The 24094-nt window shown below is 46.5% G+C and overlaps 2 protein-coding genes across 2 annotated transcripts in view; both read left to right on the top strand.

Annotated features, from left to right (window-relative positions):
* The window catches only part of LOC135901078 (uncharacterized), an 80087-nt gene that overhangs the window by 13619 nt on the left and 42374 nt on the right, over window positions 1-24094 (top strand). The gene's annotated exons all lie outside the window — the stretch shown is intronic.
* On the top strand, window positions 12424-22482 carry LOC135901099 (antifreeze protein Maxi-like). Its single transcript, XM_065430777.1, has 2 exons — window positions 12424-12453; window positions 22054-22482. The coding sequence occupies exons 1-2, from the start codon at window positions 12424-12426 to the stop codon at window positions 22480-22482; spliced, it is 459 nt and encodes a 152-aa protein (XP_065286849.1).

The following is a 24094-nucleotide window of genomic DNA, read 5'->3' as shown; positions in this document are numbered from 1 at the left end:
TCCGTGCGTCTCTATGTCCACGAACCACCTAGCACGTCTGACAAGGCTTCGTGAGACAAAAGCCAAGTCAAGACAGCTGCTGTATGTGGAGCCACGTAGAAACGTAAAACTTCCACCATTCAACGCCAAAGTTTATTACTGGAGGCGAAAGATACCAGAGCCCTACCTCTCGCGTTGATCTTCGAACTTGCTTAGAGTGTATGATGGGCGTGGAAGTCTCCAATAATGACTCACGGATCAGGAGTTGAGGATAGGATGTCTCGTAGTCTTTTGTGACCAAATTGACTTGACAGAGATAGGTAGGTGCCCACAACAGTAAATGTAAAATTATGTTTTTTTTTTTACTGCTAGGCAGGGGCGTAGCCAGGTGGGGGCCGCTTATGGGGCTTGAGCCCTCCCCCCCCCCCCCCCCCCGAAATTTTTTCGTGCTGTCGTACGCCGCCGACCAAAACAACCTCCGGCGCCGGAAATCATGCTGGATTTTGTCTAGAATGTCCGTTTCACACTCCAAAAGAGATTTCAGCACGAACATTGCGAAATCGGGCTCGGTTTCGCGGCAACACCCACGCACCGGGAGTCACATATCATAACGCAAGGAGTCCCGGCATCGAAGCACGAAGTTTGAAGGGCGTTTTGATGGCGAGCGGGCTTGTCGCGGCATCTCGCGAAGGCCGCAGAATCTACGGAGCACACGCATTTAAATTCTGAACACAACTCGATATCGTGGAGAAAGCGTCGTCCGACAACTTTATGGGTATAAAGTTCTGATAAACTTTTGATGCGAAAGGTGCATTGAGATTTCCAAAGTCGTGTTTTAGATTTTCAACTCCAGAACTTTGTGGGTTTAAAGTTGTTATAAACATTGGACGCAAAAGGTGCATTTACTTTCCTTAAGTCGTACATAGGATCATACATCGAGACAAGCCACATCAACACACTATCAGACAATTTGACGAAAGCACGAAGCGAGGTCCGATGAGACGAAGCATTATGGTGGTTCATTTGTGCCGCCGTCTCACACAAAAAAATATCAAAATTTTTTTTCACCTACTCCAATGCATCCATGTCAAGACACTAAAGCCAGCAAAAGTAGCTACGTTCTTATTTATTTTGTCTACTTTGACTTTTATTCACGAGGACACATTGAGCCTCTTCAATTTTTTTGTTCTCGCCACTCGGGCTGCCAGAGCCACCCAGAGCTCATGCGTTGTTCTCGTGTTGGACCGACCACCGCGCGGCGCACTTCGATGCGCGTTTGTTTTTCTCTGGCCGAGTGGATTTTCACCTGGCAGAGTTTTGGACACTTTCTGGCTAGCAGCCGAGAAAAAGAAACAATGCATGGTCGCTTACCACCATCACAGCGGGCACTCGACGGGTTGCAACGCGTTAGCTTGAGCGCAACCTCTAAGCTAAATTTTGTCTCACCGGTGTAGAATACCGAGCCAATGGTTTTCTGTGGACCAAGCGTCTCACGTTTTTTTTTTCGATATTCCTTCGGTAGCCACATTAGGTGCCCAAAGTAGGCATTCGATTCTGGCCAACACGCTTTCCTTGCGTTTTTTTTTTCATTTCCGTGTCCCCGCCCCACAAAAGAAAGAAAAGGCATTGTTGCGGCGCAGCAATTTGTCGCATGGTGAAAGTTAAATTTTATTACTTCTTCTTTTGTGGAAAGTAATGCGCCACGAGATGCTTCACTTGCCGGATGCTCTTATTATATTATTGTGATAGCAATTATATTGGCACTCTAGGCGCATTCCTGCCGTCGACGTCGCCCTCATGTTCCGTATAAAGTCCAAGGGCGATAACATCGTGACCGCGCGCCGCCTGCTGTATGTGCGTTGAAAGCGTAAGGTGGGCGGGGGTAACATGGAGGAGCCGACGATGGTGGCTCAGTCTTGTGTGCGCAAGGGAGAAAAGCGGGGAGGAAGCGCGCCGCCTCCTGTCGCGCGCGATACATTACGGGGGAGTGGAGTGAGGGGGGCTGTGATCTGCGCATCTGTTGCTGCGCAAGATGTTTATTCGCCTTCTTTGACACATTATATACAGTCACTTTGTCTTAGATACGTAGATTTATTGGATACTTATACGTATATTTATATATCTTGTTGCGAGGTTTTGTGTATACGTGCAGTGAAGTTTGTTTCCAGTGAGACTTTTTGCTCTTTATCAAGCTGTGTCTTCGCATTTGTATATTCTATTGTGTATTCCCATTTCTAATGCACGAAGGCGAGTCAAATGAAAGTGAGCCAACCCACCCCGCGCAATAATGGTTCGGTTCATTATGTGCGAGGCATGCGTGTGGCACAGAGTCATTTGTCATTTACAAAAGGGACACGCAGGTGTAAGGATAAAGGTTCTTTAAAGGACCCCTCACTAGATCTGGCCATATTGAGCTGACAAGCGCAGAGCACACATTGCGCGATAACGATCGTGTTTGATCGCTACGCGCCGCGGAAGGATCTCAAATTTCAATCCGAAAGCCGTTTCCCTCTTCACTCGCGGACACCGCGCTCCAAGCCGGACGGTGACGTAATCCTGCCCTTGTGCCTACGTACTGGTGTCCGCAGTGCGACGTCGTTCGTGGTGACACGTGACTTCGAGAATTATTCTAGACATCTGTTATCTGTGCGATCTGTTGCTTGAATTGAGGAATTGAAGTTTAGAGAAATCGTAAAACACAGAAATAGGATGCCTGTGTGTTCTTTTTGTTTTACTTCACACCGAAGCAAGAGAGATATACTTCCACTTCGTCTGCTTGTTCCCACGGTCATGCGGTCACGTGCACATGTGCCGAAACTATACCATTTTCTACCGTATTTAAGCGCGTGATCATGTTCTGCGATCCTCTTGTTCTGCCTCAGTGTTCGTGTAGCACAGAATTATACCACTAGTCGTGTGTCCTTGCGCACAGCGCGCAAAATCGCACGCTGCGCGAAACTATAAGAGCTCGCGCGCAACGCTGCCAGCGAAAGTGCGTGGCGCCGCAAAAAAGAAAAGTGAGGAGAAAAAAAAATGAAGGTGGGGCCTGTGACGTATGCGTCTCGCGAACCTCGAGTTCTGGTATGGGAGAACGCAGTGAAGAAATTTCGCTTGCGGAGGCTAGACGGGGCGAATGGAGAGAGAGTCTCACTATGCAGCGGAGCTCACCTCCTGAAATCATGGGTTTACCGCACTGAAATATTTTTATCTCGGCTATCAATGAGCCGACTTGAAAAATTTTTGTGGCAAAACACTTCCTAGTGGACACGTAACAAATTCCAGTGCATAATCAAAATTTGCTATGCGGCCTGGTGCGTCGCCCTTTAATGCTCTCGTAGACTGGGTTGAACTTGGTTTCGTGGCATAGTGGACACTCCAAAATTTGACAGCGTGGTCTCGTGAGGTTTTCGGCAGCTGAAGATGTTTCCCAAAAAGAAATTGGTCACCTTATGACTGCCGTGTACGTTGAACATTGCATCTTATTGGCCACTGTTGACGAAAACGGTTCAAAGGACGTGAACGTTGCAGAGTAGATCCAAGACCGTGCCAAAGTCACCGTGCAATCACCCCAACACAATTGCAAAGGCTGATTAGACAAGAACGGAGGATAAGCATCGATGAATTGGCAGGGCGTGTGAACATCCGTTACGGTTCGGGTCACACCATAATTCATGAACACCTCGGCTGTCGTATCTTGTGTGAGCAATGGGCGCCCAAGATTTTGAACCGCCACCATAAGAGGGAGAGGTTCGGCGCTGCCTTGACCCATCTAATCCGGTATCACAATGAGGGTGAGGACTTTTGTCTGCATTTGGGACCGGGGACAAATGATTATGCCACTACTATGAGTCTGAAACACGACGACAAAGCTTACAGTGGAAACATCTGAATTTAGCACCCCCAAGGAAAGCAAAGGCCGTTATTTCTGCCGGAAAGGTGTTGTTGACTTGTTGTTGTTGTTGTTGTTGTTGTTGTTGTTGTTGTCAGCAGCCATTTCTTAAACCTGGAGATACTATCAATCGTTTTTGATATTGTAAAATGTCGGATCGGCTACGTGTCCCAATCAAGACCAAACGACGTGGAAAATTCAGGAATGGGGTCATCTTGCTACACGACAATGCCCGTCCCCACGACGCTGATGTGGTTAACACAAAACTGGCAAAGTTGCAACATTCGCTGCAACATCCGCTGCAAACGCTGCAACACCCGCCATACAGCCCAAAGCTGTCACCTAGTGACTCCCACATTTTGGAGCATTTGAAAAAAAACAGCTCAAGGGAACCAGATTCGTGTTGGACGAAAACGTGAAATAGTCAGTTACAGACATTTTGTAGCAACAACCCAAAGAGTTTTGTGAGACTGGAATCACGCGACTCGTTAGTCAGCGGGACAAATGTATAAATGCTCATGGAGACTACTTTTAAATGAAGCACGCCGTTAGTCCTATATTCGCATTGGCTCACTTTCATTTGACTCGCCTTCACACATTTTGCAGAACTCCTGCTTTTTATATGTGCTCTCTGTTGCGACTTTAATTTCGGTGCAATTACTCACAATACAGGACCGATGACAGCAGCTTCTGCGCAATACATTCTAACAAAGGACAGCGTCATTGAGATTTCCCCTGGTCGTTGCACGTGTAGAAAAATGTAAACAGGGTACTCGAATGACACAGAGAGAAAGATGCAAATGAGAGAAAGGCAGGGAGGCTAACAAAATTTCATTAAAAAATTTGTCCTCTACTTGTTCTTTTTATGGCCTTTACATTTTTCATATCAGCGGCATGCACTGCTTTGCTGGTTTCAAACTGATATAATTCTGAAGTTCTTGTGATAGTTTCTTTATGTATTAAATAGACAGAAAACATGGAAGCACTGATATAAGCTATTTTGACCACAATTTTTCAGACATACGAGTATATTCTTTTATGAATAAATACATATTTTACTTGTCTTGACAATGCGTAACGTACCAGAATTCGTTTGTGGCATCTTTTGCAATGGCAATGCAGTTATTATTAATCTATTTGATCCCTCAACAAATTCTATGAGGAGGAGGCCTAGCTGCTGCGTGAGACCACCCCGGAACGAAATTTCTGGCTACGCCACTACTGTTAGGCATATATACTGATTATCGTCATTAGCTGGCACAGGCTGATGAAAGTAAGTGAGGTCACGGCGAATAAATACCAAAACCTTACTATTTTCACCAACAGTTGACGACATAAATGATTCATATCCATAAAGCAATGTGTTTCCCATTATCGTCATTTGCGAGCCGTACTTATCGAACACGATCAGGGTTCATGGATATGAATCGTTTAAGTACGGCTCGCAAATGACGATAACGGGAAACACAGTGGCATATGCGAAGCGACGGAAACCCTAAATGCACGCTCTGAGTGCGCGGGCATTGCACGGAAAAATAGCGGTTTTTCGGACCTCATCCCTAATAGACAGTGGCTGGGGAGCAATGATCTACACAAGGGTTGCCAGCACCAGACTCATAGCGTCCAGTACTTGAAGCGCACTTCTAGCAGATGGTGTGTGCATGTTTTTAGGAACACGCGAATGGCATTCATTAAAGGCCTAAAAAGAGCTATCACTTGCTCGTCTGTTTTCCGCGACTCTTCGGATGCCGCACCTTGCTGTACTGGAGGCGGCTTCTGTTGTGGCTTTTCTGCCGATCATGTAAGCGTAAGTGGCGGCCATTTCTTTGAAGAGAGAGATCTAGCAGTTTTCTCCCCTCCAACATCGGTGTTTGGGGTGCTGGAAACTTCCGCTGATGGTACTGCTTGACGAGGCGACTTCTCTTGAAAAGTTGATATTTTCCGTCGTGAGGACCTTCGTTGGTGACGTCGTCTTCGCCGGACTTTTTCAGCGGCCTCTTTATGGGTAGAGCTGTCTCTCACCATTTGTTTGAGAATGGATATCTCTTTCTTGATCTGAGGACAGTCTTTAAATGAGGCGCACTGATCACCTTGACAGTTAGGACACTTCAACGTGGTTGTGCTGCAGTTGTCTTCTGAGTAGGCTTCGGGGCATCGAGGGCACACTGTGGGATTTCTGCAAACACCCTTCACATGGCCAGTTTTCTGACAGTTGAAGCATTGCATTCGTCTTGGAATAAATGGTCGAACCTGGCTTGCCTGCAACGTTCTGTGGCGAAAACTGGATGGAGTGAGGCCATCGTTGAGGCGCAGTTTTCACGGTGGTCGAACTTGACGCCGAAGATGCATTGATAATTCTTCGTTTGGCCTTGCGGTACTGGACAGGTCCAAAGCTGTCTTCCGAGTACTCGTCACCTGATACGGAGTACAGCTCTGTGTCCTTGCTATGGCTCGATGTATTTCCTCGCTTCCTCAAGGCGATGTCCACAGGCGAACAGGAACCGGGAGGGTCCTCGGGATGTTGTACATCCATCACCACGATGTAGGGGGTGGTACGCTCCCCAACTGCAGTGAGAATTACCGACCGTATTCAGAATTGCATCTTAAATTGAAACTCATGGTTGACTTGATTTAAATGACGCCTGTCGTGAACGCACCACAAGAAACGCGATGAGCGTGTTGGGCGCATTCACACCAGGCGTCATTTAGATTAAATCAAGCATGGGCTTTAAGTTAAGGAGCATTTCTGAATATGGAGGTTAGCCCAGTAAAGCACAGAGACGGGCGATATGTGTTCCACAAGGGAAGCACTTCCATTTTTCCGAAACACCTGTATGGAATACTGGGTGAAAGCTGCAGGCAGCAGCTTGACAAAGGACCAGGAGTCATTGTCAAATATTGGTTCCGTTCGAATACTGTAGGGACAACAACAGCTCTTGAGGCAGACAACGTGAAAGATTGATGCAAGTGGAGATTTTGCCAAATGATTTTGCTGCAGGAGGACCACAGTTGTGGGGCAGACTAACCAGTTCCTGAGCAATGAATAGCTCACTTATGCGCAGTAGTTACGAGTCGTTAGATAAGCATGTCTCGTCTTAGGCTGCCTGCAGATTTGTTGCCCCGGTTTAGAAAAACAACTTATGATTTGTCCAGTTTAGGCATGTTTGCATTTCTTCAAAACGCCATGCGGTGCAGAAGCTATTACACTTAGCGCTAATCAAGGAGCACTACACTCTACTACGTGATGACTGGTTGTTATTTTTAATATATTCTGATTTTCATATTGCACGGTTTAGCATCACCTTTCCTTTGTTTTACATTCAAATGCTTCTCGGTTGACATGACATGCAGTTCTCAACATTAGATGGTTCAAATATAGCATAAATAAGCATTTTATTCCCAAACAGACTCAAACACAGTCTACGGAATCTTTATATTTCACTTTGTGTAGAAATTTAAAATATTCATAGAATATTCGTATTAGATCCGATTCGATAATTTCGTTATTCGAACACCCTTAATCAACTCAAGGAGTGTGCTGGCCTGGGCTGGTTGGTACATCATTAGGAGGGGAACAAGCAGCACTTCGACGGGACAAAGTGGGGACGACAGATCAGCACTCAGTCTGCCGTCCTCACTTCGCCCGTCCAAGCGCTATTTGTTCCCGACCCTTAATGAAATTAGATTTGGCATTGTTGCAGTGGCGGGACGGTGACGGGCGCGTTAGCAACTGGCGCTTCCACCTTTCTTAATGATCTGGAAGCGTGCGCGCGCGTGCGTGAGCTTCTGTGGGCGACAGATTCATGGTCAAGGATCGCCTAGTGGATGGTATATGTAAACTGCTGCCACGACGTCAGCTGGGAGTCGAGTGGCTGTTCCAACATACTAGTGGAGAAACCCTCTGTTCCAAAAAGAGCGAGAGCAATCATTACCTCCCGCTTGCTAGTTGTGCGTGCCGCGTTTAGCTGCGAAACTTGGCTGAGATGTTCGCTCTACCCGCAGAATGCGCTTACTCACCGAGATCAAGGGGTGGTAGTTAAGAACTCCTTTAAGAGCTGAAGCTGCCTTTGCTGCAAAATTCCCAGAAAATTGCATAGGCCTGGTAAGTTTAATTTATTATGTACATTTCTTATGCTGCGCTGGAGCTAATATGAACGTCTAATTTATATTTTCAATCAAGAGAGGAAATTAAACGCATGTTCAATGTTTTTGTCTATATGGCTTCTCCGCACCATATCTCTTCATGTGGCAGAGTATGCTTCACAGGCAAATCAAGGCATATGTGGCACTAAAAAGAGAAATATGATTTGAGCTCTTTAAATAAATTACCCTTCAAAAATACAAAAAAGCCACACTTACCGTGAACAGAGGTTTATAAGGTCAGAAGACACGAAAGAACTAGAGACGGGTGGCGACGCGTGACATCATAGGTTTTGAAGGCGTCTGCTCGGGCCTTAATATTTATCGCTAATGATGGACTACAACGTATACTAAAAGACTCGAAGACTGGGGCGCTCTAACCTGAAGCTATTCCAAATTGTTCTATTCCAGTTCTTCAATCAACCCTCCAGGATAGGTAAAAAAATTTTCGGTCCGCCCCCACTTCGCCGGTCTGCCACGCGACATCACGAAAACGGTGAAAACGCCCGTTTGATATTGTTGCGTGTGGAAAGACACAGACAGAAGAGGCTATTTACAGGCTATTTACAATGGAGCCAGGTAGCCACGCCGACACTCGCTCGCGCCAACCGCGCCGACCAACTTCATCGTCGTTCTCACGGCGGCTCGTCTCTTGAGCATCGCTCGATGATATCGTAATACTACCCCCCCGGCAGAATAAGCACCGTCACGATGCTGTTAAATATCCAAGGTGCGTGGAGAGTTGTAGGGCTTGAGTCGGGTGACGTGGACAATGTCACTGGTTGTCACAGCTGAGGGCGTAGTGGGCGTGGCCAGAACAATTTCGTAGGTGACAATGGTCACTTTTCGGAGCACGCGATATGGGCCTGTGTAACAAGAAAGCAGTTTTTCACAAAGGCCAACTTTACGCGGAGGTAACCAAAGCAACACGAGACTGCCGGGCACAAGATGGACATCACGGTGACGGAGGTCGTAGCGTTGCTTCTGCTTGTCTTGAGACACTTGTAGATTAGCGCATGCAAGTTGGCGAGCGTGGCGAGCATGGGCGATTGCATCATGGGAATAGTCGCTAGTTGAAGCTGTGGCGGACTGAAGCACAGTGTCCAGTAGTAGCATTGGTTTGCGGCCATACAAGAGGTAAAACGGGGAAAAGCCAGCAGTTTCGAGACGGGGAGGGTTGTATGCAAAGGTAATGTAAGGTAGAGCCAGGTCCCAGTCACGGTGGTCGTCAGAAACGTATTTGGATAACATGTCTGTAAGGGTGCAGTTCAAGCGCTCAGTGAGGCCGTTCGTTTGGGGGTGGTAGGAGGTTATAGGAGGTGGTAGGAGTTATGCCGTATTGAGCCGGCACGCATGATGTCGTCGATGACTTTGGCCAAAAATGTACGGCCACGGTCTGTTAGCAATTGACGTGGAGCACCATGCATCAAAATGATATCATGCAGGAGGAAGGCCGCAACATCAGTTGCGCAACTGGTCGGAAGAGCACGGGTTACGGCGTAGCGGGTCGCGTAGTCTGCCGCGACTGCAACCCACTTGTTTCCTGATGTACATTCCGGAAATGGGCCGAGAAGGTCTAAGCCGACACGATGAAAGGGCTCGGCAGGGATGTCGAGCGGCTGCAGGTAACCAGCGGAGAGCTGGGAAGGCTTCTCGCGTCGTGGAACGGGCAAGGCCCGGCCAGGAAAAACGGCGACGTGCATGGTCATAGGTTCGAGTTACGCCGAGATGTCCTGCCGTTGGTGCGTCGTGGAGCATAATCGTTGGGTCCCACCTGTTATTAGCACTGGCGTGTTCAAAGAGCTTGATCCAGTCGTCAACATCCTGTCCCTCCAGGCCAGAGAACACACCTGGGTCGCGATGTGGGGCGACCGTGACGGTTGGAGCAGTGGGACAAGGCAAAGCCGTTGCAAAGGTGGACGCGTCACCGGGAGGCATGGTGACAAGCACGGTGTGCCGACCACTTCAGAGTTCCGTAGTGAGGACGGGGATCGCTGACCTCCACCAGAATGTTGCGTGTGGAAAGACATAGACAGAAGAGGCTATTTACAGGCCATTTACAATGGTGCCAGGCAGCCAGGCCGACACTCGCTCGCGCCAAGCGCACCGACCAACTTCATCGTCGTTCTCGCGGCGGCTCGTCTCTTGGGCATCGCTCGATGATATCGTAATAATATGATATGTGCACACTGATTATGAGTGATTGTACCAAAGGAATGAAGCATAATTATTTCTGATTCGGCGCCTTTCTCGTCATTAGCCCTATGTTATTGGTTAATCGTTCTTGGGCTAGGCTCACTTTGCCTGTCTGTCACGCGACGTCATAACACAGCGAAAACTAACCGTGTCAAAGCGACGTGTACACTTTAAAGGCGCATTAAATGCCGAAAAAAAAACTGATTTTTTTTTCTGAATAGCCGGGCAGTGCCCTGTTCCAGAAGGAATTGAAGATGGCTGCCCGCCGATCGCTCAGACACTGGCAAGTCGGAGCTGCCGCGGAACATGGATAATTTGCGTACAGTAAACGTTTTTGTGTGGCAGTGTAACGTTCTCGAGCCCTTCCGGCATATATACTGCATTGCTCTGGCAACCCTTCTTTCCTGAGGATCCGTTTTAGGGGCATTTTAAACCTTCCGTGGCATGCCGCCACGATTTTCGACCAGCCACCTCAAGCTAAGCAGGGGAAGACAGACCAATTGCAGACGCCGGCACCACCCTTCTCACCCGGTTATCTGCTTTCACGGTGCTGGCTAGGCCCCACCGAAACCCTCTCCACTTGAGCATGCTTCTCGCCTCGTGTCAGCCGATTAGATAAGAAAAACTGCTCAATGTAGACAATGATATTCGCTTTGAAAGCAAATTAAGTGACCTCCTATAAACGAGGACCGCGTTTGATCGGGATTTTCAAACAACGCTGGGTGTTAACGCCCGATGCTTGCGTCTGTGGTTGCGTAAATTTGACGTCAGGAAATTGGAATAAATAGAGATTGGAATAGTTTTACGCTATATGGCCCCTGTACTTGGCAAGTTTCGAAAACATTTACTAAGCCACAATGACACAAATACAAGAGAACACTTCGAAATCCGTGACGTAACAGTGACGTACAGGCGCTAGGCCTTACGCGCGAAATTTAAAAAATATAACGTCGACCTTGGGCCCTATAACGTAAAACTATTCCAATATGTTTCTATTCCAATCTCCTGACGTCAAATTTGCGTAACCACCGACGCAAGCACCGGGCGGTCACGGGCAGGGTTGTCTGAACAGACCAATCAAACGCTCTCCTCGCTCATAGGAGGTCACTTTTGTTTGCTTGAAAAACGAATAACGTTGCCTAAACTGAGCGGTTTGTCATATCTAATTGGCTGACAAGAGGCGAGGAGAACGTTCAAGTGGAGAGGGATTCACTGGGGCAGAGCCAGTGCACTGAAAATCGATAACCGGATGAAGAGGGTAGTGCCGGCGTGTGCGATTGGTCGGCTTTCCCTTACTTAGCTTGTGGTGGCTGGTCGAAAATCACAGCGGCATGCAACGGAAGCTTAAGAATGACGCTAAAACTGACCCTCAGCAAAGAAGAGTTGGAAGAATGAGGTGGTAAACGTGCCGAAAGGGCTCAAAAACGTTACACGGCCACGCAAGAAGTTTTATTATACGCAAATGCACCCATGCTCTCCGGCAGGTGCGAGTAGCCAGCGTCTCAGCAATCGGCGGCAGCCATCTTTTATTCCTTTCGGAACGGGGCAGCCTGCGGCTATTCCGAAGAAAATTCAGTTTTGTTCGGCATATTAATGCATCTTTATCGCGTACACGTCACTTTGAGGCGGTGAGGTTGTGCGGTTTTGTGACGTCGCGTGACAGGCAGGTGAAGTGGGTGCAGCCCGAAAACTTTTTACCAATAGCCGAGGGCTAATGGCGAAAAGGGGTCGAATCAGAAATAACTGTTTTTCTTTTTTTCTGTCAAATCATGCATAATCAGTGTGTACACATCATATCAGATGGAGAGGTATCGCGGTTTTCGTGACGTCGCGTGACAGACAGGTGAAGTGGACGTGGTCGAAAAAAGTTTTTGACCAATCGTGGAGGGCTGATAGCAGAATTGGAATAGAAAAGTTTGGAATAGTTTTACGGTATAGCGCCCCTTCATTTCTTCTCTAATAATGAATCTGTTGCAGCGAGATTAACTGAAGTAGAGTTATGAAAGAATACATAATCGGTATAAACTGGTTTACTGCTTCTCTTTAGTGAGTTTCTAAGATTATCTGTGCTTAAAGAGTGTCGGAAAATAAAAGCACGCTTGCCAGTGAAAATAAAAAAAAAGTAATCTGTGCATTGCAGGTCATATACCAATTACTGCGAAACGAACATCAACTTTGCCTAATGTTACTACTGTTATGACTGCGGATTTCGTACCGCAATGGCGCTCACCAACACACGTGATATGCAGGTAGTTTTTTTTTTAATATCTTAGGACTTCTTCAAACACATTATATTCATTTGTCCCTTACAAGCTTCTCATAAAAGATTTCAGATTAAAATACACTGCATGCCATCTATGACAAGAAGCACGTCTATGAATTATTTAATATATGAAACCATGCCTTTACTCCATCATTGTTACGTCGTCATATATATCGTCGTTCGTATGGTCAGATCTTCTTTTTGCTTTTTATTTGACAAAGATTAAAAAACTTACTTTCTCGGAGCTATGACAACGTGAATATTTGTTTTCATGAAAAACTTATTTGTGTGGTGAGGCACAAAAAGCTGTTTCCTAAGTTTCGTGTTCTTTTGACAAGTTTGCAAATTTTCAATCGCTGCTTCTTTTTTTTTTTCTACGGATATTCGCGGCTCTACGTTCAGGTTTTTTTTTCTTACTTTCCGAAGTGAAGTCACCAGAAAGCAGACAACTTTTCTAACTGAGCCTTTAGGCAACCGCCTACCGATTGTCACCGATCATTCACAGAACTGAGCCTTGATAACGCTCATTTTCGGGTCTCCCACAACCCCTCTTTGCGTACCCCTCGCATTTCCCTTTTACTCACGAGCGCCTTTGTTCACAGCGCTGAAGCCGTAAAGCTACTGATAAATACACAGAAAGTGAGGAACATGCGCGGAGGATGTCCGCATCCGCGAGCAAATCTATGGTCAGTGAAAGTGTTCTTTCTCTGAACACCGCAGACGATGAGCTTCCCTCGGAACATTGTACTTCTTTTTTTGGCGACGTATGAAAAAAAAAAGAGAGAAAGAAACAGTAATCAACACCATCAACACGTCACTTCATCGCAGATTATTCGCGTTTGTCTCCTGCAGCGTTCCGCGTTCTCTCTCTACGGCTCATTTCTGACGTCGCTTGTCAGTAGCCCTTTCCGCATGCGAGAAGAGTGCTGGAACAGGAAACACAGTGACGCATGGAAGCCACCGTCCGCAATCGTCCTCTCACCCTATGTAACCACCCCCGATGTGGGCGTGCCGAGGCTATTTATAGCACACGTCAGTTCGCGCGGACAGAACATCAGCGACTGCGCTGAGCAGTCACACATATAGGGCGTCGCCCTTATACGGCGGTCAATATATTTACCTTCCACTCTGTCTCTTTTTGTTTTTCTTCACGACTGCAGAGCCAATATCTTACCGCTGTGTTTCGGACACACGAGGGCTACAAATGATGAACCCGAGCGTGCCTGCGCCTTCCCGAACTAATGGTATAAATTATTTACTGCAGTCAATGGTATGTACTCTTTTCTTCTTTTCGTCTAGGGACATTTCCAGCTCTAGTGCTGAAATACTTTTTGTATTGTGAAAATGCCTCCTCACCAGGCCAACTCTGAAAACTTCGTTACACTATGCAAGTTTTAAAGGGCCGACAAGGGAGCGCTCTACCTTAAGGCTTCTTCGGAATGATTTTTGTAATAGCGGAGATAGAAGCAACCGAAATGTTACGATATGATGGCGCGAGTGGACGAGCTATGCCATCCCCGCATAAACGATTTTCTGCCCACTGCGAAAGCCTACATCACCTTTACGTCACTAGCCTTCACCTCCTTTTTATTTATTTATTTTTTTCAATCTGTTCACTTCATCTTTTCATTTAGCATTTCCAGTGACGCATCTCCGGTGGATTCTTGTGCAATGTACATTTCACGGGCATTTTCATATTGCTTGCATAGCTGCTGCTTCCTTTTGGCGCTACAACGCGTCGATATCTCCTACGCTGCAGAAAGATCTGTGAGGTCGTCTTTGCTACGCAGGAGACCGGCTGCTTTAAGGCAGGTATAGGCGCGCGGGCGGCTATAGGTTGAACTTTAAGCATTACTAGCGAGCATACATGGGTACAATATTTTCTACACATAATCTTCGGCGTGACCAGCACGCGGGACTTGCTTATTTTCAATGCTAACGCTTGGTGATGAGCCTTTTAATCCCTAAAATGCTCGAAATCAGACATAAACAAGTTGTGCACAGAAGGGACACTGCAAAGAAGACGGAAAACTACGGAGTGCTACTGCAAACTGATTTTATTGCTGCTTAATCAGCAACAATATACCATATATACACGGCTTCATGACAAGGCAAACCGAAAATAACAAAGCCAAAAAAACCAGATAGTACGCCTTCCTTCACACTGCAGCACGCGTGAACATCATTTTTTTGTCGACAGAACTGCAGAAGTAGTTATACTGCACAACAATTCTATGGCTACGACACTCCTGCTTTTTTTAAGGTATTTTGATGTTATATAATCAGGCAATTCCCACATGGCTCAGAAAGTTTACATGCGGTCAATAAGACTCTTCGCTCGCCAAGATGCAACTTTCGTCGAGAATCGAGAAAGAAAAACAAGAAACGTGCGCCAACGATTAACCCCGTCAAGTGCTCGACTCACCTAATGAACTTCCAACTTTCTTTCGCAGCGAGACCACGCCATACTGGAAATGTATACCCAAGTTTCCTGAACGCATTCTCGAACTTTTTCAGACTCGAGTGCCAACCATTGTTCAACAGATCTAGCCTTTGAACTTCAAAAGAAGCTTGAGGGCCGGGGGGGGGGGGCAACACCTGGACTTCCTTCTTGACTTGGGCGTTATACGCACCTCTCGATCGCGCGTCTGCCTACGTTTCTTCCAATTAGCGCCAAGTTAAAACTATCTCTCTCGATCACATTCGTTAGCGCCAATTCTTTCGTCGAAGAGTTAAACTCTACTTTAGCTCGCCTACTAGGGGTTCCGCGAGGCATATCACTAATTTTTGCCGGAGCTCAAAATATAAGAAGCAAGAAAACATCGGCGCGATTTATTGGGTTTGCCGGTACGGCGGCGCACTCCCTTTCTTCAGTGTATTTGAGAATACAAAGCAAATAGAAGCAATAATAAAATGCAGTCCCCTACCCGCGAGATGAGAGGTGCCGCAACCGCGGCGCGGTGAAAGGCGCGGCGAATCGAAGCCTCAAAATGTGCGCAGTGAAAGGGATCGCGTTGAAATCGCCTCCGCCAGCGCCCTCCGCTTCTCTCGGTGTACGTGAGAGCGCGCCCCGGCGTTTGGTTTTTAGACCCGTACGCGGCAGTGGGAAGTGACTGGGCGTCGCAGAGGCTGCGGCAACTTGGTGCCTTACTGCCTTTGTGATGGAAATGCGAAGTGCGCCAACTGTTCCGCGAATTAGCGAACGATCTGAGCTGTTCCTGTTTAGCGCGGTCTACGGGATGGCGAGCAGGAACGAGTGCGATGTACAGGGTTGCATGCCGGTGCATCGACGCACGGATGCCCGTGCGTGAGTCTGTCCAATGACTCGGAGGAAGAGAGGGAGGAAAAAAAGAGTCCCTTCTACAGTGCGAAGGAGCGAGCAGAGGGGGCAGGGGCAACGCTCAATAAGATAGGGGCAATAGTGTGGCAGGGAGTGCGAGAAGCAGTCTGTTGGGAGGAGAGCTGCGCGGAATATGCCCCCTCAGCTTATTTGTTTTGCGGCCCGGCCGTCTCCCCGGGGAACTGAACGTACTCATTCCGGGCGCGCGAATTTTCTCGGGGGCCACACGGCGCTCGCAACCTTGTTACCCAGAGGCGGACGAGGGAACAAAGGCGCGCGCAGTGCTCGGTGACTTGAGTTTCATGATTGTAAGACCCTCTGCGGAGAGAACATTACGCAACGATTAGCGGCAGTCACCGAAAGCGGCTCGCTGGCTCCCGTCTTACGCCTCGCTTGGCTCCCCGCGTCTGTAGTCCCCAACTGTTAGTCTTAGTTTACGCTTATTATTATTATTTATTTATTCATTTACTCGCTATAAATTATTTTTGTAAGAATAAGGTTAGCATTATCCCGTCAGACTAACGTGACAACGGCAGGAAACATGGTGTGCTGGGGTCTTGAAAGATCATCGTTCATTCACGAAGACAGCACAGGAGAGCAAAGAACCGTGGCTTCGTTTCGTCAGTTCCTATAAGCTACGCGAAAAACAAGATCAAATTGAAGCAAACAAAATTTTGTTGTATTGCGCACACTGCTGGAATATACGAGAGCAAAGGTTACTCTGCGAAAGCGTTGATTTTTAGGGGTAGAAGTCCGAGGTTCAAGAGCTCAACAGTATAAGCGCGACACTCCCTGACGAACCCTACAAGAAGATAAATTGCCACAAGAAAGGGTTCCGTTTCGGATTGTTCAGATTGATTAAATTCTGTTCAGGTATACTGACATTACAGAGACCGCATGGACGACATTCTTTAAAGATATGCTTTGCGCAAATTTTATTATTCTCGTGCGAGCTAAAATATAGCTATAGGCTCTTTCGCTTACGTAAAAAATTCCTTTTTCTTTTCCTGTCATACGCATGTCCTTTGGAACTTTTCAGAAAAATTGTAGAATTGTGGAAGATTTCACTCAATTATGTGTTGGAGGTGTGGGCAACACGCTCTGTGTTACATTTTGACAATTTCGCGCCCACTAAGCGATCTTTAGTTTCAGTTATACACGTTGAAACCATGGTATGTCTACAAACAGAACAGCTCATTTCAATGCCACAACTTTTCTTTCTTTTTCTTTTTTTTTTCTTTACTGTGACGCAGGGTTTTCTGTGTCCATCCATATCGTGACGTTGTCGTCGGTAGCCTGTTGTCGTCGCCAGGCTAACATCAAGAGCTTCACCCTCACTATATGGCGAAGAAAACCAAACACTTAGCAGACCACCACAGCCACCGGTTACCGAACTCCCTTTCCGGCAATGTGCAGTTAGGTGCCCGCCGTGCTGACTAGTTAGCTACTGCACAACGGTCGCGCTTGGTAACGTGTGGGGGTGAAGACTCACCGTCCTCAACGCGCGGGGACTGCTTCGTCCTCCTCCCCTACCCACGTGTAGGTTAAGAGGCGGGCACCCCAGCTCGGTGGAACAATAAAGTTTTCATTCATTCATTCATTCTGTGCGCTGCAGAGGCAGACTCCGAGTAGCGCTTGCGTTTGCGCCCGTATTTCGAAAGTGACAGCAGGTAATGCTTAGTGTGGTTGACGAACGCGACATTGCGCGCACTGCAAAGAAGTTGCCCTTGAGAGAACGGTGGTGTCCGTTGTGAGAACTTACCACCGTGCACTGTCGCCATAAGTGAATTCCGAGCCGCGGAATTGCTGAAATCTGCTGAATTTTTTGTAAAAGGTTTCCGGCTAAATAACTCTATAGATGAGCAAAAATCAATCTCGAGCGTAACACGACAGATCTAGCCCATATGCACTTCCCGAGCGCGAAAATTCGTCGCTCAATACTCTGCAGTGTTTCATAATGATTGCCATAATAACGTCGTTGCAATTAGTTGTTACGGCAAGATTTATTTTCTTCAACAAATGTGTTGGTTTCTTAATATGGGGCGAACCAGCTTGCTAGACAGCAGCGTGGTTGTGCGTTTGGCAACTACAGCTCTCTGCCCGTCCCGGCCATTCCTAGCATTTGTTTAAGCGCCATGCATAGTTTTTCCCTGACTTCAACAATGCTAAGCCACAGCGAACAGCAAAGGTTGAAGCGCATGGCTCCTCGATGCGAAAGACTGTGGCAAAGCTATACACAACCTGGCTCCTCCTGCGATCAACCGAATAATAAGCTCGATTGATTGATTGATTGATTGATTGATTGATTGATTGATTGATTGATTGATTGATTGGTTGATTGATTGATTGATTGATTGATTGATTGTATTACATTGCATTGCAATGTCCCCAAAGAGAGACACCGTAGTGCAGTTCTTTGCGTCCATTTAGGCACCTGAAGTTGGTTAATTTGCATTCAAATCAAAAGGCACAAACGTTTCTGCTTTCCACGAGCACGACGAATTCGCGGCCTGTGCCCAAACTCAAGGCCTCGGTCTCAAGAAAGAAACGTCGCAGCCAGTGAACCGCCGTGGCGGGTTCTGCACCTCGATCCGCTGCAGAATAAGAGTAAGTTGGTGTTTCCTTTACTTGAACGTTCTGGGCTCGTTTGCGGGTGAAGCTGCTCTTGTGCGATCCCTGTGCTTCCAGAACCGACACATATAGGGAAGAGAGAAGCGAACTTCGCGTCCAGCCGATCTGCATGGTTGTAGCACGCGACGCTTACACCATGGACAAATTGGAGCGCGATGGATGCAGAATGGGGCTCCACAGTGAATGACCGCTCACTCGAACTGTGCCGCGTTATTAGCCGCATCGTGGCACAATCACACTGCGCCAATTTACTCGAACTGAGCCACGGCGATACCGTAAAGCAAACCCGCGACGTTGATGACGGTTACTTGCGGAACGTCTCAGCCCCAGTGCAGCAGAATGGCGTCAAGTGAGAAAGCGTTACCCGGCAAGCGAAGAACGTCGTTTCATCGCTTGCGCCTTTCACCGCGATTATTCGTTCTTCTTCCACGCCGACTTTTCCTAAATGCATTCCGTTATTAAATTTAGGAGTCCGAAATTGCCGTTAATCAGGACCCGCCTTTGGCGAGATTGGACAATAAAAAAAAAAATGCTAACGCGTCAGGACACGAGCGGTGAAAAAGTCAATAGAAAATAAAAAAAGCGAACGAAAAAGTAACCTTTGAAGTTGGGAGCGACAAATGAGAGAAATCGTCCAGCCAATTTCCTTCGACGTATATTTTCGCTCCGAACAAACTCGATTACAGAAGAAAGACTCCATTTTTTTTTCAATCTCACCGACTCAAAACCCCTGCTGCAGTTAATATATTTTCCTTTTTTTTTCTGCAATACAATCGTTTGCTGTTACTTATATCACGACGATTCTGGTTCTCATTAGAGAGGCAGAGTCGCTCATAGCGTTTCCTTATTAGTCTTACATTTCGGCCGACTGGTTATTCGCTCTATTATTTCCCAACACAATTACGGGTTCACGAGCTCCAGCTTTAAGTCGCCAATCGACACAGTGAAAACTTATCGAGACTTAAATGTATAACGAGTCCCTGAAATCGTGAACAAGAAAGAAAGAAAGAAAACATGGCGTCGCTAAGTGCTTAAGGCGCTCACTACGTGCTCCAAGTCTAGCGATAAACACCATTTTATTGGTTGCCGTTCTCTATTACGCTCAAGTAATAAGGCACACCTTTGAGAAGGTGAGGAGGGCTGATATAGCGTGTCGAAGAGGCTGCACACATATATTTAGTCATCTTTACTATCAGCGATATGCCACCAGAAAAGCATAAAACCAACGCCCCTTCACAAGTCATCTAGAGAAATTACGAATAGGAATGCCAGATTGTAATACAAATCCATGGATCATTAGAACTACAATCTCATGAAGACATAACCAAGCATTGAACGCAGCAGTGTACCCCAAATCTTCAGTACAAAATTCGGTTCGATTTTCAAGTTCAAAAATATGGGAGCCAAGGGCTAAGAAGCAGCGATATTCGAGACTCGATCGCGCTGTGCTCGGTGCGAACACTCCGCAAGCAACAGCCTTGCTACGATTTCTGCCATCAGTCAGTTACACTTAGTGGTTCGATGCACCGCTGAAGACTTCAGTCGGAACCGAGAGGGATCCGGCTAGCCTTGTGCGACATTTTAAACGCTTTCTGCAATCGCACCGTGCACTCGCTCTCCATGCCCCCTTCATGTATATGTATATATATATATATATATATATATATATATATATATATATATATATATATATATATATATATATATATATATATATATATATACACGTAACTCATCCTATGACGAGAGCTGCAGATGTGGGTCTCTATGCAATTGCGCGATGAAACTAATAAATGTGCCGAACACTATTATTATTATTATTATTATTATTATTATTATATTATTATTATTATTATTATTATTATTATTGTTGTTGTTGTTGTTGTTGTTGTTGTTGTTGTTGTTGTTGTTGTTGTTGTTGTTGTTGTTGTTGTTGTTGTTGTTGTTGTTGTTGTTGTTGTTGTTGTTGTTGTTGTTGTTGTTGTTGTTGCGAAGATTTTCGCACCACTGGCCTCTTCGTCAATGGAGATCGGAAATAGTGATTCGTAGCATTATTATTGCGGACACAGCAGCAAGACACAGAGGCAGCGGCGGTAGCGGCAACAGCGGCAGCGGCGGAAACCACTGTATATGTAATCTGATAGCGAAGCTTGCGTAGAAGACCACATGTCAAGTAAATGGCGGTTCGTTGCAACCTTCGCCATCTATGTATCGGGGAAACAACTAACAGCAATCAAAAAATAAAGTGATGTCACAACCGCAAATGGCAGTGGCGTCAAGATCGTATGCTGCTTGGTGCGATTTTTTAAAAAATTATTTAGCGTCCGGCATTTGGACCGCCACGCCAGCAGTTATTTTTCGTTTGAGGCTGAGGCGAGCTTGGGACTCACTTCATCAGCAGCGCCAGCGTGTCATTAAACTATAGGAGGGGCGTATTTCTAAATGTGAACATAATTAGGTTTTTCTTGACGGCAACTGCTCCAGTAGGCTCCTTAGGAAAGTGAGCGAATGCGATAGAAATAAATGACAGTGCCACAGAGGTTTCAAGCGCAATTTTACTTTTATTCATCTTGAATAATGCAACCAATATAATGGACCAAACAAAACATGTTTCAATGGATGAAAAGCACCATGGCCAGCATACAGTCGTAATGTTTAGAAGAACTTCTTGCTGGGCTATACGGTGCATTGCTTTGAAGAACCAAGTTGCGCATTCAAAAAAACAGAACAACAGGAAAAGGCGACGGAGACGGAAAAAGCGCAATTCGTCTCCGTTGCCTTTTCCTGTGGTTGTCTTTTTTTAATGCGAACTTGGTTCTTCGAGGTCGTAATGTGTAGCAATATGCGAAACCTTTCCACGGAGTCATTCACAATTCCGCGCGACACCATGTATTCATATCCAACATTTATCAGACAAGGCAACATTGCGCCACATTATCATTTAGAAAACATTCGACTTACTAATTTTGGTGCTCGTCCGGCACTCAGAGCCTGTGTTACAGAGAGTGAACGAACATAGCGCGACGTTTCTTCGCGAAGCGTTCCGCAGTTATCGTCCCGACGAAAGACAGTGCGTTGGATGCCGCAGTGTGAACTTGCACGAGAACAAAAAGCCTCGCACTCACACCTTTCGCTAATGAATGAATGAATGAATGAAAACTTTATTGTTCCACCGAGCTGGGGTGCTAAGAATGCCGTGCACTAGGTCACGAAAAATTTGAAGTGAAGCGCACGCCCCACTTTGAACAAACACACCGTTCAAATCAGCAACGCCATTCCGCACGACATAATCGCTGGTTTTCACAGTCTTGCCAAGTCTTTCGCCAGAATGACGGGTTGGTAGAGGTCAGCAAGAACAAATTAATGAATTGTGAAATAGAGGAAAAAATTTACATTTGTTGTTTTAATACAGCAAAAACATTTGAAACAGAATATTTACTCGTATCACGGTATTCTGATTAAAAATATTCGAACATTTTTTTTTCACACAGGTTTTTCTATTTTCACTGTTTTCCCCTCCTTCACCAAGTCACGCTTCAATCATGCACCACTAACTGATATCTCTGGCAATAGTTTTTGGCACGTTTTTGATTCCAAGGTTCGCGACCTATTTAGGTTGACCTTGGCGGAAACAGCAGCAACGGCGAAAATAGCAGCAGTGGCAGCGGCAGCAGCGGCAGCGGCAGTGGCACAGCGGCGGTGGCAGCGGTGGCGGCAGTGGCAGCAGCAGTGGTAGCAGCAGCGGTGGAAGCGGCAGTGGTGGAAGCGGCAGCGGCGGAAACAGTGGTAGCGGCGGAAATAGCAGCATCGGCAGCAGCATCGGAAACAGCAGCAGCGCCAGCAGCAGCGGCGGAAACAGCGGCAGCAGTGGCGCCGGCCGCAGCGGTGGAAGCGGCAGCGGCAGAAACAGTGGCAGCGGTGAAAACAGCGGCAGCGGCAGCGACGGAAGTGGCAGCGGGGGAAACAGCGGCAGCGGCAGCTGCGGCGGCGGTGGCGCCGCCGCCTGTTTATATCTTAAACATACGTCTTATGTGTATGTCGTAAGTCTTAACTACTTCAGAGGAAAAACACGAAATCAGGAAAGAAACAGTTTATGATAACTCAAAGGGAAGCTCACTACTTTTCGAAGCGAGTTCGCGATGCCTTAAGACACGCATCTATAAAGCGAGATATAAGAAGGAAGAAGAAGCATGTGCTTGCTGCGGTAAAGCTAGGAAAACGACGGAGCATGTCTTATTAGAATGTGAAGACGTCTACCCAGCGGTCGATTTAGGCACCACTGGCCTCCTTGGTAACTGGTAACTCCGTTAGACAGAATGCCAGTAAGCTATCGCAGGAGACGAAAGATCTGATCAAGAAACGCCAATGTGTCAAAGCCTCTAACCCTACAGCTAGAATAGAACTGGTAGAACTTTCCAAGTTAATCAACAAGCGTAAAATAGCTGGCATAAGGGAGTATAATATGGATAGAATTGAGCATGCTCTCAGGAACGGAGAAAGCCTAAAGGCAGTGAAGAAACTAGGAATAGGCAAGAATCAGATGTATGCGTTAAGAAACAAAGCCGGCAATATCATTGCTAATATATATGAGATAGTTTAAGTGGCTGAGGAGTTCTATAGAGATTTGTACAGTACCAGTGGCACCCACGACGATAGTGGAAGAGAGAAAAATCTAGAGGAATTTGAAATCCCACAAGTAAGACCGGAAGAAGTAAAGAAAGCCTTGGGAGCTATGCAACGGGGGAAGGCAGCTGGGGAAGATCAGGTAACAGCAGATTTGTTGAAGGATGGTGGGCAGATTGTTCTAGAAAAACTGGCCACCCTGCATATGCAATGCCTCATGACTTCGAGCGTACCGGAACCCTGGAAGAACGATAATATAATCCTAATCCATAAGAAAGGGGACACCAAAGACTTGAAAAAGTATAGACCGATCAGCTTACTCTCCGTTGCCTACAAAGTTTTTACTAAGGTAATCGCAAATAGAATAAGGAACGCCTTAGGCTTCTGTCAACCAAAAGACCAGGCAGGATTCCGTAAAGGCTACTCAACAATAGACAATATTCACACTATCAATCAGGTGACAGAGAAATGTTCGGAATATAACCAACCCTTATATATAGCTTTCATTGGTTACGAGAAAGCGTTTCATTCAGTCGAAACCTCAGTAGTCATGGAGGCATTACGGAATCAGGGTGTAGACGAGCTGTGTGTAAACATACTTAAAGATATCTATAGCGACTCCACAGCAACCGTAGTCCTCCATAAAAAAAGCAACAAAATCCCAATAAAGAAAGGCGTCAGGCAGGGAGATACAATCTCTCCAATGCTATTCACAGCGTGTTTACAGGAGGTATTCATAGACCTGGATTGGGAAGAACTGGGGATACATGTTAATGGAGAATACCTAAGTAACATGCGATTCGCTGCTGATATTGCCTTGCTTAGTAACTCAGGGGACCAATTGCAATGCATGCTCACTGACCTGGAGAGGCAAAGCAGAAGGGTGGGTCTAAAAATCAATCTGCAGAAAACTAAAGTAATGTTTAAGTCTCGGAAGAGAACAGCAGTTTTCGATAGGAAGCGAGGCACTGGAAGTGGTAAGGTAATACATCTACTTAGGACAGGTAGTGACCGCAGATCCGGGTCATGAGAC

The sequence above is a fragment of the Dermacentor albipictus genome, chromosome 1, assembly GCF_038994185.2.
Source record: "Dermacentor albipictus isolate Rhodes 1998 colony chromosome 1, USDA_Dalb.pri_finalv2, whole genome shotgun sequence".
Classification (NCBI taxonomy): Eukaryota; Metazoa; Arthropoda; class Arachnida; order Ixodida; family Ixodidae; genus Dermacentor; species Dermacentor albipictus.
Note: the sequence above shows the minus strand (reverse complement) of the source record. Positions and strands in the feature narration are given on the sequence as shown.

Bases quoted from the DNA above. Each gene is read 5' to 3' on its own strand.
- LOC135901099 (XM_065430777.1), top strand. From the start codon at position 12,424: ATGGCGCTCACCAACACACGTGATATGCAG. The intron at 12,454-22,053 runs GTAGTTTTTTTT...CGACCTATTTAG, and splicing joins CCAACACACGTGATATGCAG to GTTGACCTTGGCGGAAACAG.